The 14,566-nt window shown below is 37.8% G+C and overlaps 1 protein-coding gene across 5 annotated transcripts in view; it reads left to right on the forward strand.

Annotated features, from left to right (window-relative positions):
• The window catches only part of rbms1b (RNA binding motif, single stranded interacting protein 1b), a 447,127-nt gene that overhangs the window by 352,742 nt on the left and 79,819 nt on the right, over nucleotides 1–14,566 (forward strand). For 4 of the 5 annotated variants that reach the window (XM_073913289.1, XM_073913288.1, XM_073913290.1 and 1 more), the window contains exon 2: nucleotides 5,342–5,523. In XM_073913289.1, the coding sequence (XP_073769390.1) occupies nucleotides 5,342–5,523 (182 nt within the window). Of the gene's footprint in view, nucleotides 1–5,106; nucleotides 5,524–14,566 lie in introns of all 5 variants that reach the window. The other variant, XM_073913292.1, reaches the window with a different exon arrangement.

Raw genomic sequence — 14,566 nt, forward strand, 5'->3', positions numbered from 1 at the left:
GAGTAATTAAAGCAATGGAGTACATGCAAAATACAATTTTAAAATTTTAATGCAAAGCCGGAAAGCTACAATATTCATATGCATATTGAACAGTGGCGATCGTACTGAATAGTTCATTATTGTACAATATTCCTATTGTTTTACATTTGAAGTATATACAGCAGGGCTATTCAATTGGCAGCAATTTGTTCTGGCCCTCCAATTAGTGTGACTAAGACATCAAAAATAAATTTAGTTCAGTCAAAAAATGGCCGCTATAGTTATGAAGTGACGTGCGTCTAATCAATACAGCACAAGCTACAGTTGAAGGCTGCGCAAAGCGTGGGTCACCTGACATTAAGCGAGTGGTGCGAGCAGCCAAAAGCATTTGGATAATTAATCGTAAAGGCTTGTCAGCACTCCGTTTTTATTGCACGGAACAAAACTGCAGAAGCTAAACAAAGTTATGCCAACTGTGCGCTAGTTTAAAGTTCCGAGCTTATACACCAGGCTAATACGCACGCACACTGGATTAACTATCCGCTTGTTAAGTGTGACGTCACGCAAAGCGGCTTCCGGCTCCAAGCGCTCTATTCAACTGTATGGGGAGACTCATGAAATGGTAATAACAAACGTTTACAAAGCGATTTAATACTTTCGAAAATCACAATCGCAATATAGATGTCAATGCCTAATATCGGATGGCCAGAAAGTTTTTTATAAATTGTTCAAATGTTGGTATTTGTTATGCAGCAAGCCCAGAGATTGTGTACACTATGACTTTATATATAAAATTAACTTTTATGTGTGATATGAATAAAAAGTGATCATAAACAAATAATTTCTCAACTCAAATGAGTAGGGGCTTGGACCAGGAAACAGTATCACATACATCAGCAACTTAACAAGCGGATAGCAGCGGGTTGTTCACACATCTTTTCTGCATGCAAATTCGTTATTTCTAACGTAAGAATATGCGCGCGCCAGCAGTGTAATATCTCAGCACTTTATCACATCCCCCAACCCACCAGGGGGCGCACATATTACCTTATACTCCTCAACATTAGATGGCAGTAGTGACTCTTGTTCCTCTAAACTCTCCTGTAATTAGCGTGATCACCACCACCTGTTCTTTGCTCTATATAAGACTGCTTTGTATCCTGCTCTATGTTCAGTCCTGAACCCAACCACTTGCTGCCTCGTCCAGTTTCCAGTTAAGTTGTTCTCAAGACTTTTTGCTTGTTCTCAAGACTTTTTTGCTTGCTATTTTGCTGTTTGATTGTTATGAGACCCTCGTGTCTATTTTATTTTGTATGTATTTTCAGGAAGCTCGGCTTTCCTATTTTTGTTGTACTTTTTCAACCCTTGCTGTAGAGAGATATTATCTCTGCTTTTTGTCAAATTCACCTCAGTAAACACTATATTATTTTTTTGAAATTCATTAGTTGTGGACTAACTTTGTTCCTCCTCTGCTCTTGGGGCACCAGTTGCTGACTTAGCTCATCTAGTAAGGGCTACTGCTAACCACACCGTAGACCCGGATTCGATTCCCACTCAGATCATTACAAGCGGAGTGATGCTTGCAGGCGCACGCAGTAGAACACATCTCACGGCGTAGTGGTGAGAGTTGTGTGTGGCTTTTAGTGCAATGTAAACAAAAGAAATGTTAGACTAATTATTATGTATTTATGAAAACGGATGATAACAACGTTGATTTAAATACTTCCCTAATATAAAGCTTAAATTTTCATTAGACATGATAATCGTAAAACCATAATTATTCTTCAGACTATAATCGTGCAACCAAAATCTATAATTGTTGCACCCATAATTGTGCAGTTCAAGACATGACATATGAATGTGTCTGAAGAAGCCAACTTCAGCAATGCACTGCTTTTGTTGTGCGTTAAAATACAACGTTTGAATGTTTGCAAAAAAGCCACATTGCACAATGCACTGATGTTATGTAGTTTCAAAATCCAACATATTAACATTTTAATGTAGAAAAACACAACGTGGGTGTCTTAAGGAGCAAAAATAAAGCTTATAGGCTCTTATATGCTGTTGTGTCATCACTCATTTGGGATGCTCTTCATAAACTGGCCCCCATGACAAACTAATTGAATAACCCTGATATACAGTAAAGTACAAACCCCCTTATTACTTGTCAAATAACTGCACTCATGCTGAAAGCACAATCAACATTGTAAATAGTGCTATAGAAATAGATGAATTGTTAAGAAAATATTTGTTTTATGTAATTAATTATTACTCTCTGGCTTAGTGGTTAGCACTGTCGCCTCACAGCAAGATGGTTTGAGTCCCAGTTGGTGTTTCTGTGTGGAGTTTGCATGTTCTTCACGTGTTGGCATGGGTTTCCTCTGGGTGCTCCGGTTTCCCCCACAGTACACATATAGGTGAAATGGATTAATTAAATTGGCCGTAGTGTATGAGTGTGTGTGTGTGTGTGAATGTGAGAGTGTATGGGTGTTTCCCAGTGTTGGGTTGCAACTGGAAGGACATCCTCTGTGTAAAACATACATACCCCTGATAAATAAGGGACTAAGCTGAAGGAAAATTACTGAATGAATGAATATTACATTCACATCACTTTTTTTTTATATCAAATCCTATTGTGAGAGGCTTCAACATTTCCGGCCCTTCCAGTACATTGTGACCTTGTCTTCCTGTTTTGCATCTGTTATTGTGTTTTTTTTTTTATCATTAAGGATATTAACCAGCCCTAATGTTTATTAGTGCAAATCAGACCTATTTAGGTTTGTAGTACTTGTAGTAGTACTTTTGTTTTTATCCATTAAAAATACATATTTATCAGAACTAAATTTTAATAACAAAAACAAAAAAATAAAAAATTTCAAGGATTAAATTAAAGTAGTTATTATCTTTTATAATCTAAATTTTAAGGGGTTAATTCGTGGAATAATTGATTAAAAAGTATATGGCAGACAAAAAATGTTTAATATTGCTTGTTTGTCTGTCTTCCTTTTTCTTTTTTTACACAATAGCTGCGTCTCAAATCGCATACTTATGCACTATTCTACGCCATTTTGTAGTATAATAGTGTAAGTAGTGCTTTCACTCTGAAAAGTCTAATAATAATAAGAGCACTCTAATTATCCGGATGATGCACTCATTCAGCCGGTAAAAGGAAGTGAGTAATGACGGACACTTCACACATGCTCCACCATTAAATATACTAGAGTAAAATAAATATTCATATTTTAAAGACATGGCACTGGAACAACTGGAACTGGATTCAACAATGAAGCAGTAAAGATTGTTGATTTTTAAAGAAAACAGAACATAAGTGCGCAGATTTTGTAACTGCATACAGTTCACCGGAAGCACTTGACCCAAGTTACTGCAAAATTAAAAGTCCTTCTGCATATAGCCTATTGACATTTTTTTTTGCTGATTATGTGCAAAAAAATAAAGAAACATAAATTCCTTTTATTAAATTTATTTATTTACTTATTTATTTATTATAAAATTAATTAAAAAAATATATTCAATCATTAAAAAATTTATTTTAAAGGATCAATTACATATTAATTACATTATTAAAAAAAAAACTTTTGCTAATAAAACTCTGTCAATTGGCTATTTTTTAGCTGTTTCTGTCTAATAAAAACTCAAATAGCCCAACCTATAGTAATACTAAAATCGGCAAAAAATTTTTTTTTAAATTTCATTACAAATGTATTTTTTAATTAATTAGAGGTTTATTTAAAAAAATGTTTATAAATGATTAATTCCATATTTATTGCAGACAGTATAAATCTTTGGCTAATTCAATTTGGTCAATTTATTATTTATTTATTTATTTTATTTTGGCTGTTTCTGTTTAATATTTTCAGGTAAAGAAAGATTTGAACATGGTAAAATGTCAAAATAGCCCTAATAATTTTAATACTAAAATCGGAACTGTTGCAAAAAATAAAGAAATAAATATTATAATATATAAATATTTATTAATGCTATTAATTACAAAAAAAATATCTTTAATTACAAATTTATTTAAAACTATTTGCAAATGTATTTTTAAAATTAAATACAAATAATCAATTACACATTGATTACAGTAGAACAAAACTTTTAGTAAATCAACTTTGTCAAGTTATTTATTTATTTTCAGGTGGCGAAAGTTTTAAACATGGTAAAATGTCAAAATAGCGTAACCCATAGTAATACTAAAATCTAAACTTTATACATGTTATATAAATGTTAATAAAAAATGCTACAAATTTATTTAAGAAATTAACTACAAAATATTGTTTAGACATTGGTCACAGTATAGAAAACTTTCGGTCATTTTTTATTATTAATATTTATTTTAAAATTTTTGGCTTCTCTGTCTATTTTCAGGAGGTGAAAGATGTAAAATAGGCATAAAATGTTAAAGTAGCCCAACCTTTAGTCTTAAATGTTGAAAACACATCTATTTATCAGCATGCAGATTTGAACCCGCAAGTGGGTGAGTAAATAATTATAAGATTAAGCATTTATCTAAAACACTAGATAAACAAACCTAAATTATAGGCTGTTTATTTTCCTTCATAATCTGTTTAATGAACGGCTTTTTTGTCGCTTTTGTTAATCTCATAATTTAACCTATTATGTCTGAATTGGGTGACTCAGGCTTTATTGTTTACTGGGACAATCCCAGTTCCACAAGGTGTTTCCAACCATTAACTAACAAGTGTAAATGCGTCCCTGGTTTATCAGTTGACTTCACATGATGGAAATTGTTGAAATTACTGTATATTACACAATTTACTACCGTACGTCTTGCAAAATGTTTAGTTCTCTAGTGTGTTTTCTAATGTTTCTTTTGTTTTCACAACGTCACTGTTTTCTTTAAAGTCCGCATGAGCCAGAAACTGCAACCGTTTTTTTTTTTTTTTTTTTTTTACATATTATGATGCAGTTCCTAGAGAAACAGAATTTTAAATGAGAAAACAGTGGGAGTGGCTTGTTTTTTCTACTGTCAGCTAAATGGATGTAGTAAAAAAGATCTAGAAAAGGTTTGGAGATTACAACCTAAAATTGTGATTGATTACAACCTAACAGCCTCCTCCTGCTCACCATTTCTGTTTGTTGTTATAGCTGATAGCTGGAGCCCACCACCCTAGACTTAATCTGAGAATTTAGCTGAAAACAAACAGGAATATCAGTTTTAGATTACAAGGGCAAACAATTTTTTTCTGAATGACACAGATGAATTGTTTACAACAAAGCTAGCAATGTGAGCTAACAAAATCAGTATGGTTAGTTTTGATTTCATGTGTACTTTAAGGTCATTCTAATCTGACTTTGTCTTATTTTGATGCTCCTCCCCCAGCCACCTGTTGGCCCCGCCTCCCATCCGATGGCTCCGCCCAGTCCTGGAACCAACAGCAGCACTAATCACAGCAGCAGCAGCAGCAGCACAGCCGGCTGGGAGCAGCTCAGTAAAACCAACCTGTACATCCGCGGGTTACTGCCATCCACCACTGACCATGACCTGGTCAAACTCTGCCAGCCGTGAGTAAAACATCCTTTACTGCTAGACAGACTCACCTTCAGACAATAATGTTGAATAAAGAACAATGAATTGAAGCAAGGATGGCACTTGGTTAACACTGTTGCCTCAATGCAAGAAGGTTGCTGGTTTGAGTCTCTACTGGGCCAGCATTTCTGTGTGGAGTTTGCATGTTTCCCCCATTTTTTTGTGGGTTTCCTCTGAGTGCTTTTGTTTCCCGATATAAGTGAATTTCATATTCTAAATTGGCTGTGATGTATGAGTTTGTGTGTGTGAATGAGAGTGTGGGAGATTCCCAGTACTGGGTTGCTGCTGGAAGGGCATTCTCTGTGTAAAACATATGCTGGAATAGTTGGCGGTTCATTCCGCTGTGGTGATGTATAAGGGACTAAGCAGAAGGAAAATAATGAATGGGTGTGTGAATGAATTCAAGCAAAAGGCAGAACTAAAATGTACTTCTTTTTTTTTTTGACATTTTGCTTATTATAACTATTTCAATCCGTAAATCAGTTTACCACGTCTTTAATTTTCACCTTAAATGAAAAACAGTGCTTGTTTTTGAACATAAAAACTTCTCTAAATGTCCAAAATATAAATAAACAAGCAAAAGAAGTGTTGTACCTCACATTATGAATTTAGACCATAAACATGCGAACAATAAGATATTAAGGTCGATAATTAAATCAATAATTAATGATTTTATAAATTAATTGTTGCAGTCCAATCGTAAAAGAAAAATCTAAAGTTTTAACAGGCCTAATGCTGCAATCATACCAGATGCAGATGAAGCGTCAAGCATGAGTGATTTACATCTTAAGTCAATACAAAGACACGAAGAGACATCCTGCGCCGTGATGCATGCAAATGATGTGATTGGCGTGAATGAAGTGGCGCAAGTTGAGCGTTTTGTGCAATTGACGTGCGAAACGCTGGAGATGGAAAATCTGAACTTCAGCAGGCATTCGTGCCACGTTAACCAATCAGGAGCTAATCATGTCACTGGTAGGGACATGATTAAGACCTAGGGCTTTTTTTTTTAAGTCCCGAGGGGATAATCCTCCTGCAGACACCGACAGCAGTTCATCAATTGGGTTCTGCTCAATTTGAAGCACCGCTGAAAGCTTCCATCATCCAGGTATTGTTTCTGGAGGAGTTGGAGAACTCTCAGAGCTGGGTGCGCCTCTAAAAGCATCTAGTGGACTCAGACACGGCTCCAAACGAATCAACACTGTTTTTCAGCCTTTCTAAAGCACATTAACACAACTATTCTTAATAAATTCCATGTTAGCTATTTAGCAACAAAGCTAGTGTGACCGGGCAGACAGAAGCCCTGCCTATGTTTCGAATCCGTGTCTATTGTGATGAGAATTTGATGCGTGAATTAAGCAGATTTTGCGCGCGAATGAAGCAATTAAACTCAAAATGTTCATGCGTCTATTTACACGCAAATATTGCGATTTGTCCACACTTGCGCGTCTGGTGTGAACAAAGCATAAGGGGAGCATCTCTGCACTTCCGGCATCTAGTCTGCCATGTGCACAAATATGGTCATTGCTACTTAAAGAAGAATCAAAATAAAGTGGGATCTCATATAGAGTAATTTTGCATTCTTGTGGCCCGTTAGAAACTTTTTCACAATCCAATACTATGCCCCGACTCAGTGATTTGAAGACTCCTGCCAATGCATTGGTGAAATTAACAGTTGGATGTGGCAAAACTTTCTTCAGTCAAACAAAGAGAAAACTGAAGTCATTGCATTTGGGAGCAGAGATGAGGTTCTCAAGGTGAATGCATACCGTGACTCTAAGAGTCAAACAACAAAAATGAGGTCAAGAATCTTGGTTTGTTTCCAGTGAAGACTTAGAGAAACTTGTTCATGCTTTTATCAGCAGCAGGATGGATTACTGTAACAAAAAGATAGTCAGACAGTTGCAGCTCATCCAGAACGCTGCTGCCAGGATTCTGACCAGAAGATCGGAGCACATCACACCTGTCCTCAGGTCTTTACACTGGCACCAAGCTACATTCAGAATAGATTTATTAAGTATTTTTACTTGTCTGTAAATCATTAAATCAACCCAAGCTCATTCTGGAAACGTAGCCCCGCGGACGTTTCTGGAGACAGCGATTTACATGGCCGGAGGTACGTACGGACCCGTTAAGTTTTTTTCGAGCAAACGCTGCGGGGCGGTGAGAACGCGGCAGGGCGGTGAGAACATGGCAAGATCCGAAAATGCGGTCGAAATCAACGGGAAATCGAAACCGAGACGCGAAAAAGCGCGCACAGCGGCCTTTCACGAATCCGCGAAAACAAAAAATGCTTGAATACGTACCTCCCGGGACGTATCTCGCGGTCTGCAGAAACGTCTGCAGGGCTACGTTTCCACAATGAGCCCGGGTTGCATTAAATGGCCAATGAGCTCAATGCATTACAGATATACTCACTGAATACAACCAGATCACTCAGATCTTTAGGATGATATAAACTATAAATTACAGAAGTTTAGTCAAAGCTGGGTGAACTGGCCTTCAGCTACTACCAGCGCCCCCGCTGCTGGAATCAGCTTCCAGAAATGATCAGATGTGCTCCAACATTAGGCACATTCAAATCAAGACTGAAAACTCATCTGTTTAGCTGTGCCTTTACTGTATGAGCACTGTGCTGCGTACCTTAGATTCTTTTTTTTTTATCTTTTTCATTCCATTAAAACCTGTTTTAGCACATTTAAATCAGTTTTTAATCATTTATCAGTCATTTTTATCAGTTTATGTAAAGCACTTTGAATTAAGCTTGTGTATCAAATCTTGCCATTAGAGTACAGCTCAGAGGGACTCGGTGCGTTAGAAAACTCATCTTTGACAGGTGTTTTATTTGCTGTAGTAAGAGATAAGATGAAGAGCATGGCCTCCAGTGCTTCTGTTTGTCAGGACATGTCTCATTAGTCCTGGTTTCACAGCTCCTCCAAATGGAGATCGATTACTGTGGCCGGCGATTTAATGATCCATTCGCTGCTCGCAGGGTCACTGTTGTATTCGATGCTCATTCTGAAACAATGTGCAGTTATTGCTTGATGAATGTTTGAACATGTGGTCGAATGGCTCGGAGGTCGGTCTATTGATCAGAGAGTGTGCGCTAGAAATGGAGGAAGATTATTGAGAGGCGTATATAGTGTAATTGCTCCGACTGAGACCCAAGGCCTTTTTGACACTCGGAGCAGGTCAGACCTTGGCATGATGTCATTGAACCCTTTTCGTAAGACCGTTATGTCATGTTTAATCATAATCTTAAATCCTTGAAAGTTTTGAACTGTGATGACTTGCTGCTGAGAAACACAGAAATGTGTCCATCAACACATGGCGCTGTATTGGTATACGTCTAAACAAATACTATATACAATACAGAGTTCAGCTCCAACTCGCTTCAACACACCTGCCAGGAAGTTTTTAGTATATATAGCAAAAGCTTGATTAGCTAGTTCAGGTATGTCTGATTAGGCTTGTAGCTAAACTCTCCAGGACACCCCTGGGGCCTCATGTACTAAGACTTGCGTGGAAATCATACTAAAACATTGCGTACGCACAAAGCTGTAAATATGCGTACGCAGAAAAAAATTCAGATGTATGAAACACTGCGTACGCCGAATCTCACGCATATTCTTTTGTACATCCAAATGAACGTGAAACTGAGCGCAACATGCACTAGCACAAAACCCCTCCCTGCCTCCTCCCCCGTATGAATATGCAAATGACCCTACTTTGGCAAAACCCAACGAAAAAGCAAAGGCAAAAGCAAGCAAGAAGAGAAACTTTGAACAGAATGTGAATTGGAGGTGCTGCTTTCGGAGGTAGACCGGAGAAAAGCGGTGTTATTTGCAAGTTTGTTTTCCGGAATTAACAACTAAAGAAAAAAATTGAGTGGGAGAGTTTAGCTGATGCGGTTAACACAGTTGGGTCTGAACATCGCACTGAGTGAATTAGAAAAGAAATTGTGTGATTTATAGGTGTAAAATGTTGCAGTACCCTTAACAGTCTCTGTGGCGCAGCTCGTAAGACGCATGTCAACATGTTTTGACACGTTTGAGCATGAACTCGGTTCGAATCCAGCGTCTGATGAACTCTTTCTTCTTTTTCCCCCGCTACATATCAGATTTTGCCCACTATTTATCACGAGGAAGACAAATAGGAATCCTCAATAAGTTTGTGCATCATATTTTATTTGCACATTTATTGAATGGAAATGTTTTTGATTCACGCATGCAAATTCATCTTCAGATAGTGTCTTTATAGCAATGTGTGTGCAGTAGATAGCTCAGATTACATAGGGAAAACAGGCGACCGCTGCAAATTGCGCTTTAATGTTTAGCTGGTCAACTGCATGGTATGGAAACCTTATATACCTGCTAGATGAACCCGTCTCATACAGCTGCCATTGCAAGGCTCAGACACTTTGTAGAGAGGAATTTAACACAACTGCCTCTAGGAGTAGCCAATGGAAATAAAACAGACACGCACAAAAAATGTGCGTACGCCAGCCATAAAGCTGCCGTGGAGGTGCGCACATTCCCACGTTCAGTTCATCGTTAGTAAATCCAAACGTGAGCGATTCTGAGCGTGAAACCTGGCGTACGCAAAGTTTTTGTGCGTATGCAGCGTTGATGCATGAGGCCCCTGGTCTAGACAAAGACTATATAATACACAAGACATGGCACTCATACAGTTTTGAAAAGGGAAAAGTGTAATGCTGTGTTCACACCAGGCACAGATGCGCAAATAAATCGCGCTATTCGCGCGTAAATAGCCGTGTGAACATTTCAGTTTACTCACTTCATTCACGCGTCAAACCCCGCTTCATTTGTGCATCAAATCCACTTCATTCGCATGTAAAATTCACTTCAGAACAAATGTGGATTCGCGTGATGGGCAGGGCTTCTGTCTGCCCGGTGACTCTAGCTTCACTGCTAAATGGCTAACATGGATTTTATTACAAAAATAACAGTGTTTATGTGCTTTATGAAGGCTGAAAAACAGCGTTGATACGTTTAGGGCCGTGTCTGAGTCCACTAGGTCCTTTCAGAGAGAATCTTGGCTCCATGCTGGTTCCAGGAGGTCTTCTGCAATATTGGTGATGATTGGGATGCTGCTTAACAGATGATTCATCAGAAAAATCTACCAATTTCCAAATGATCAACTAGAAGTCAAGTTATTATTTGTTGCTTTTACAACTGGGATCCACGACAAGGCTTTTAAAGAACCATGCAAAAAATGCTATAAACACCACTTGAAGCTGAAAGACGAGCGCATATATGTGGGACGGTGTGGGAAAAAGAAAGCGTCATTGGCTGCTGTTTGCTTTGGTATTGTAATCTCCCTCAGCCCAGCACTGCGGCTCAATGAACTCTCATATTTCGGTCACTCGGTGTCAAGGGCTGCAGGGTGACTTTCCCCCTCTAAGAGCTCTGGGACCAGTGCCATCAATAAAAGATGAGGCATATGCTGTGTCGCTTCGAGTCTATTGGATGATTTTGAAGTGATTTTAGAGCAGAATCACAGAAGCCGGTCCTCGGAGGAGGGAGATTGACAGACAAACAGACCCACAATGCATTGCCGCAGACACAAATGACACTCAGGAGCAAAGCAATTCAATGTGAGAAAGAACATGCAGTCGGGGAGACTAGAAAGTTTTGGGTGGGTGGTTTGACCGAGTAATTGAACTGTACAGCTAGTCATTTCTTGCTGAAAATGAAAGGAATAAGGAAAGAGAAGTCAAATAATCAACGCAAAAGTAAACATCCTACACCAGGGCTATTCAATTAGTTTGTCATAGGGGCCAGTTCATGAAGAGCATCCCAAATGAGGGGCTGGAGAGATATAACTTGCAATATGATTGATGACACAACAGCATATAAGAGCCTATATGTTGTATTTCTGCTCCTTAAGACTGCCACGTTGTATTTTTCTACATTAAATTAGGAATGCATGATATATCGGCAACCATATCGTTATCGGCCGATAAATGCTATTTTAAGATTATCGTTATCGGTCCCATGTCTAAATTAGGCCGATATCTTTAAGCCGATAAATTACGTAATTGTACAGAACTGGGCGGAACTTGTCCAGACTTGCCCAGTGCACTATAATGGAGCTCTCCCCACATTGTTTATTCCTTCAAAGTCCGTCCTTTCTTCATGTGGTATTTCTGTGCTTCAATAACACAGTAAGTAACCATGTTCCTTATCATTGTAGATATGTTTGATTGAGTGTCATTGTGTATTTTGCTTTAGATCGCCTCAGGAAAGAATATTACATGTGTAAACATAACAGCAGTGATGCACACGTGCCAAACAACTTGTTGGGTTGTTTGTAATCTAATATGATTATTATGATTAATATGAAAATTCATTATTATTAATGCGTTGTTATAGTCATGCCGCATGTTAAGTAATACATTCTGTGTTCAGCTTTTAGCTTGTACATTGGCTCTGAACTGTTAAAATACCTATTAAAAAGGCTTTTTCAGACATGACATATTTATTCACATGTACATTACTGTAACATGTTTTATTTAAGAACATTTGATCTGGTTTCAGTTCTTAGCTCGTTAATTTTCATTTTATTTAAAATATGTTTAACTTGCTTGTTGATTAAATCCCATTTTGTTATTTAACCTATTATTCTTATGCAACAGTTAAGTTACATGTTAATTTGTTATAAAGAAAAGGAAATAATTTTGTGCATGCTGATTTATGTGAAATGGTGAATATAGGTCTTTATAATCACTTTTGATTACAATTTCACTTTTTTTTATAATCATTTTGAAATTACCGCTTTTTGCTTTGAGTATAGACTATTCAGTTCATAAGAGCAGTTCAATCTTTTATGAAGTTTGCTGTATAAAAATATAACATTTTGAAATATTTAGAATTATCGGTCTATACATATCGGCTATCAGCCTCCAAGTCTAAAGAGTTATCGGTTATCGATATCGGCCCAAAAATCCATATTGGTGCATCACTAATTAAAATGTTAATATATTGAAATAGAAACTACACAACAACAGTGCATTGTACAATATGGCTTTTTTTTTTTTTACAAACATTCAAATGTTGTATTTCAGAAGTTTTATTAAAGGCTTTAACTCTCAAGTAACCATTTATGGGAAAATACCGAACATGTATCTTATACTGTCCATGGTTTCTGCTACATTCATTCTTCCAAAGCTACATTACAGCTTCTCATTCAAAACATTTAGCTTTTTTATTAGCGGGTATTAATCGCACCAAAACGTATTAAAGGGTAAGGAAATTATATTATATATTTTTTTAACCATAGTAGTGCTGTGCGTCATTTGTTTACCCTTTAAGGTGACATGCTGACTGTTTGACTGACAGGTGCGTGATGCGTGAGGCCAGCAAACACGACGTATAGCCGTTTCACTTTACTTCAGGAGGCAATAACGCTACTCTGTAGTTCTATTGGAGATTCATAAATATTCCCAGCAAATCTAATAAATGCTGGAGACATACTCGTTACATTATCGCACTAAATCGCACCCAGCAGCTATTATTTGAGAGTGCACAAGAAGATCTGCGCGCTCTTGAAGCGGCTTATATTTGAGGGGGCGTGCAAGAAGTTTTGTGCACGAGCAGAGGAAATCGGCACGCAAGCAGAGATTAGCATCTAATAATATCTGCATCTGCATATCTGCGCTCACGACATTTGTCATTGAAATAATAACGCCACAGGTAGTTGGTAGATCTGTGTAAAAAAAAAGGCCTTTCGCCACAGCTGGAAAAAAATCCTAGAGGAAACACTGCCGTCATTCCTCCTAAAAATACCGGGATATGATTTTTCGCCCATATCACCCAGCCCTAACGTCACTTCATAACTACACTGACCATTTTTCGACTTAACTAAATTTATTTCTAATTTCTTGGTCACACTATTTGGAGGGCCGGAACGAATTGCGTGGGCCTGCAATTGAATATCTCTGTCCTACACTGTAAAAATTAGCGGGTATAATCTACGTTAAAATACTGGCAGCTGTGGTTGCCAGAAGTTCACCCTAAAATATAAGGTTACAATGTGCAACGCTTTACAGAATACTTTTTGATAAACCCCTCTATTTTACAGTTGAGAACTGCTGTTTGTTTACAGTGTGTTTCTGTTCAGTGTGTACTCTGTAGGTCTATTGGAGATCCATAAATATTCCCAGCAAATCTAATAAATGCTGGAGACATACTCGTCACATTATCGCACTAAATCGCACCCAGCAGCTTTTATTTGAGAGTGCTCAAGAAGATCTGCGCGCTCTTGAAGTGGCTTATATTTGAGGGGGCGTGCAAGAAGTTTTGTGCACGAGCAGAGGAAATCGGCACGCAAGCAGAGATTAGCATCTAATAATATCTGCATCTGCATATCTGCGCTCACGACATTTGTCATTGAAATAATAACGCCACAGGTAGTTGGTAGATCTGTGTAAAAAAAAAGGCCTTCCGCCACAGCTGGAAAAAAATCCTAGAGGAAACACTGCCGTCATTCCTCCTAAAAATACCGGGATATGATTTTTCGCCCATATCGCCCAGCCCTAACGTCACTTCATAACTACACTGACCATTTTTCGACTTAACTAAAATTATTTCTAATGTCTTGGTCACACTATTTGGAGGGCCGGAACAAATTGCGTGGGCCTGCAATTGAATATCTCTGTCCTACACTGTAAAAATTAGCGGGTATAATCTACGTTAACATACCGGCAGCTGTGGTTGCCAAAAGTTCACCCTAAAATATAAGGTTACAATGTGCAACGCTTTACAGAACACTTTTTGATAAACCCCCCTATTTTACAGTTGAGAACTGCTGTTTGTTTACAGTGTGTTTCTGTTCAATAAAACAGATATATTGTAAAAATGTTGCCAGTAATTTACTTAAAGTAGCAGTTCACTCATTCATTTTCATTTCGGCCTAGTCCCTTTATTAACCCTTAGGGGTCTGAGGTGATTTTGGGGCCCCTAAGATGTTTTGACATGCCCTGACACTTGTGCTTAT

Source organism: Danio rerio, chromosome 9, assembly GCF_049306965.1.
Source record: "Danio rerio strain Tuebingen ecotype United States chromosome 9, GRCz12tu, whole genome shotgun sequence".
Lineage (NCBI taxonomy): Eukaryota > Metazoa > Chordata > Actinopteri > Cypriniformes > Danionidae > Danio > Danio rerio.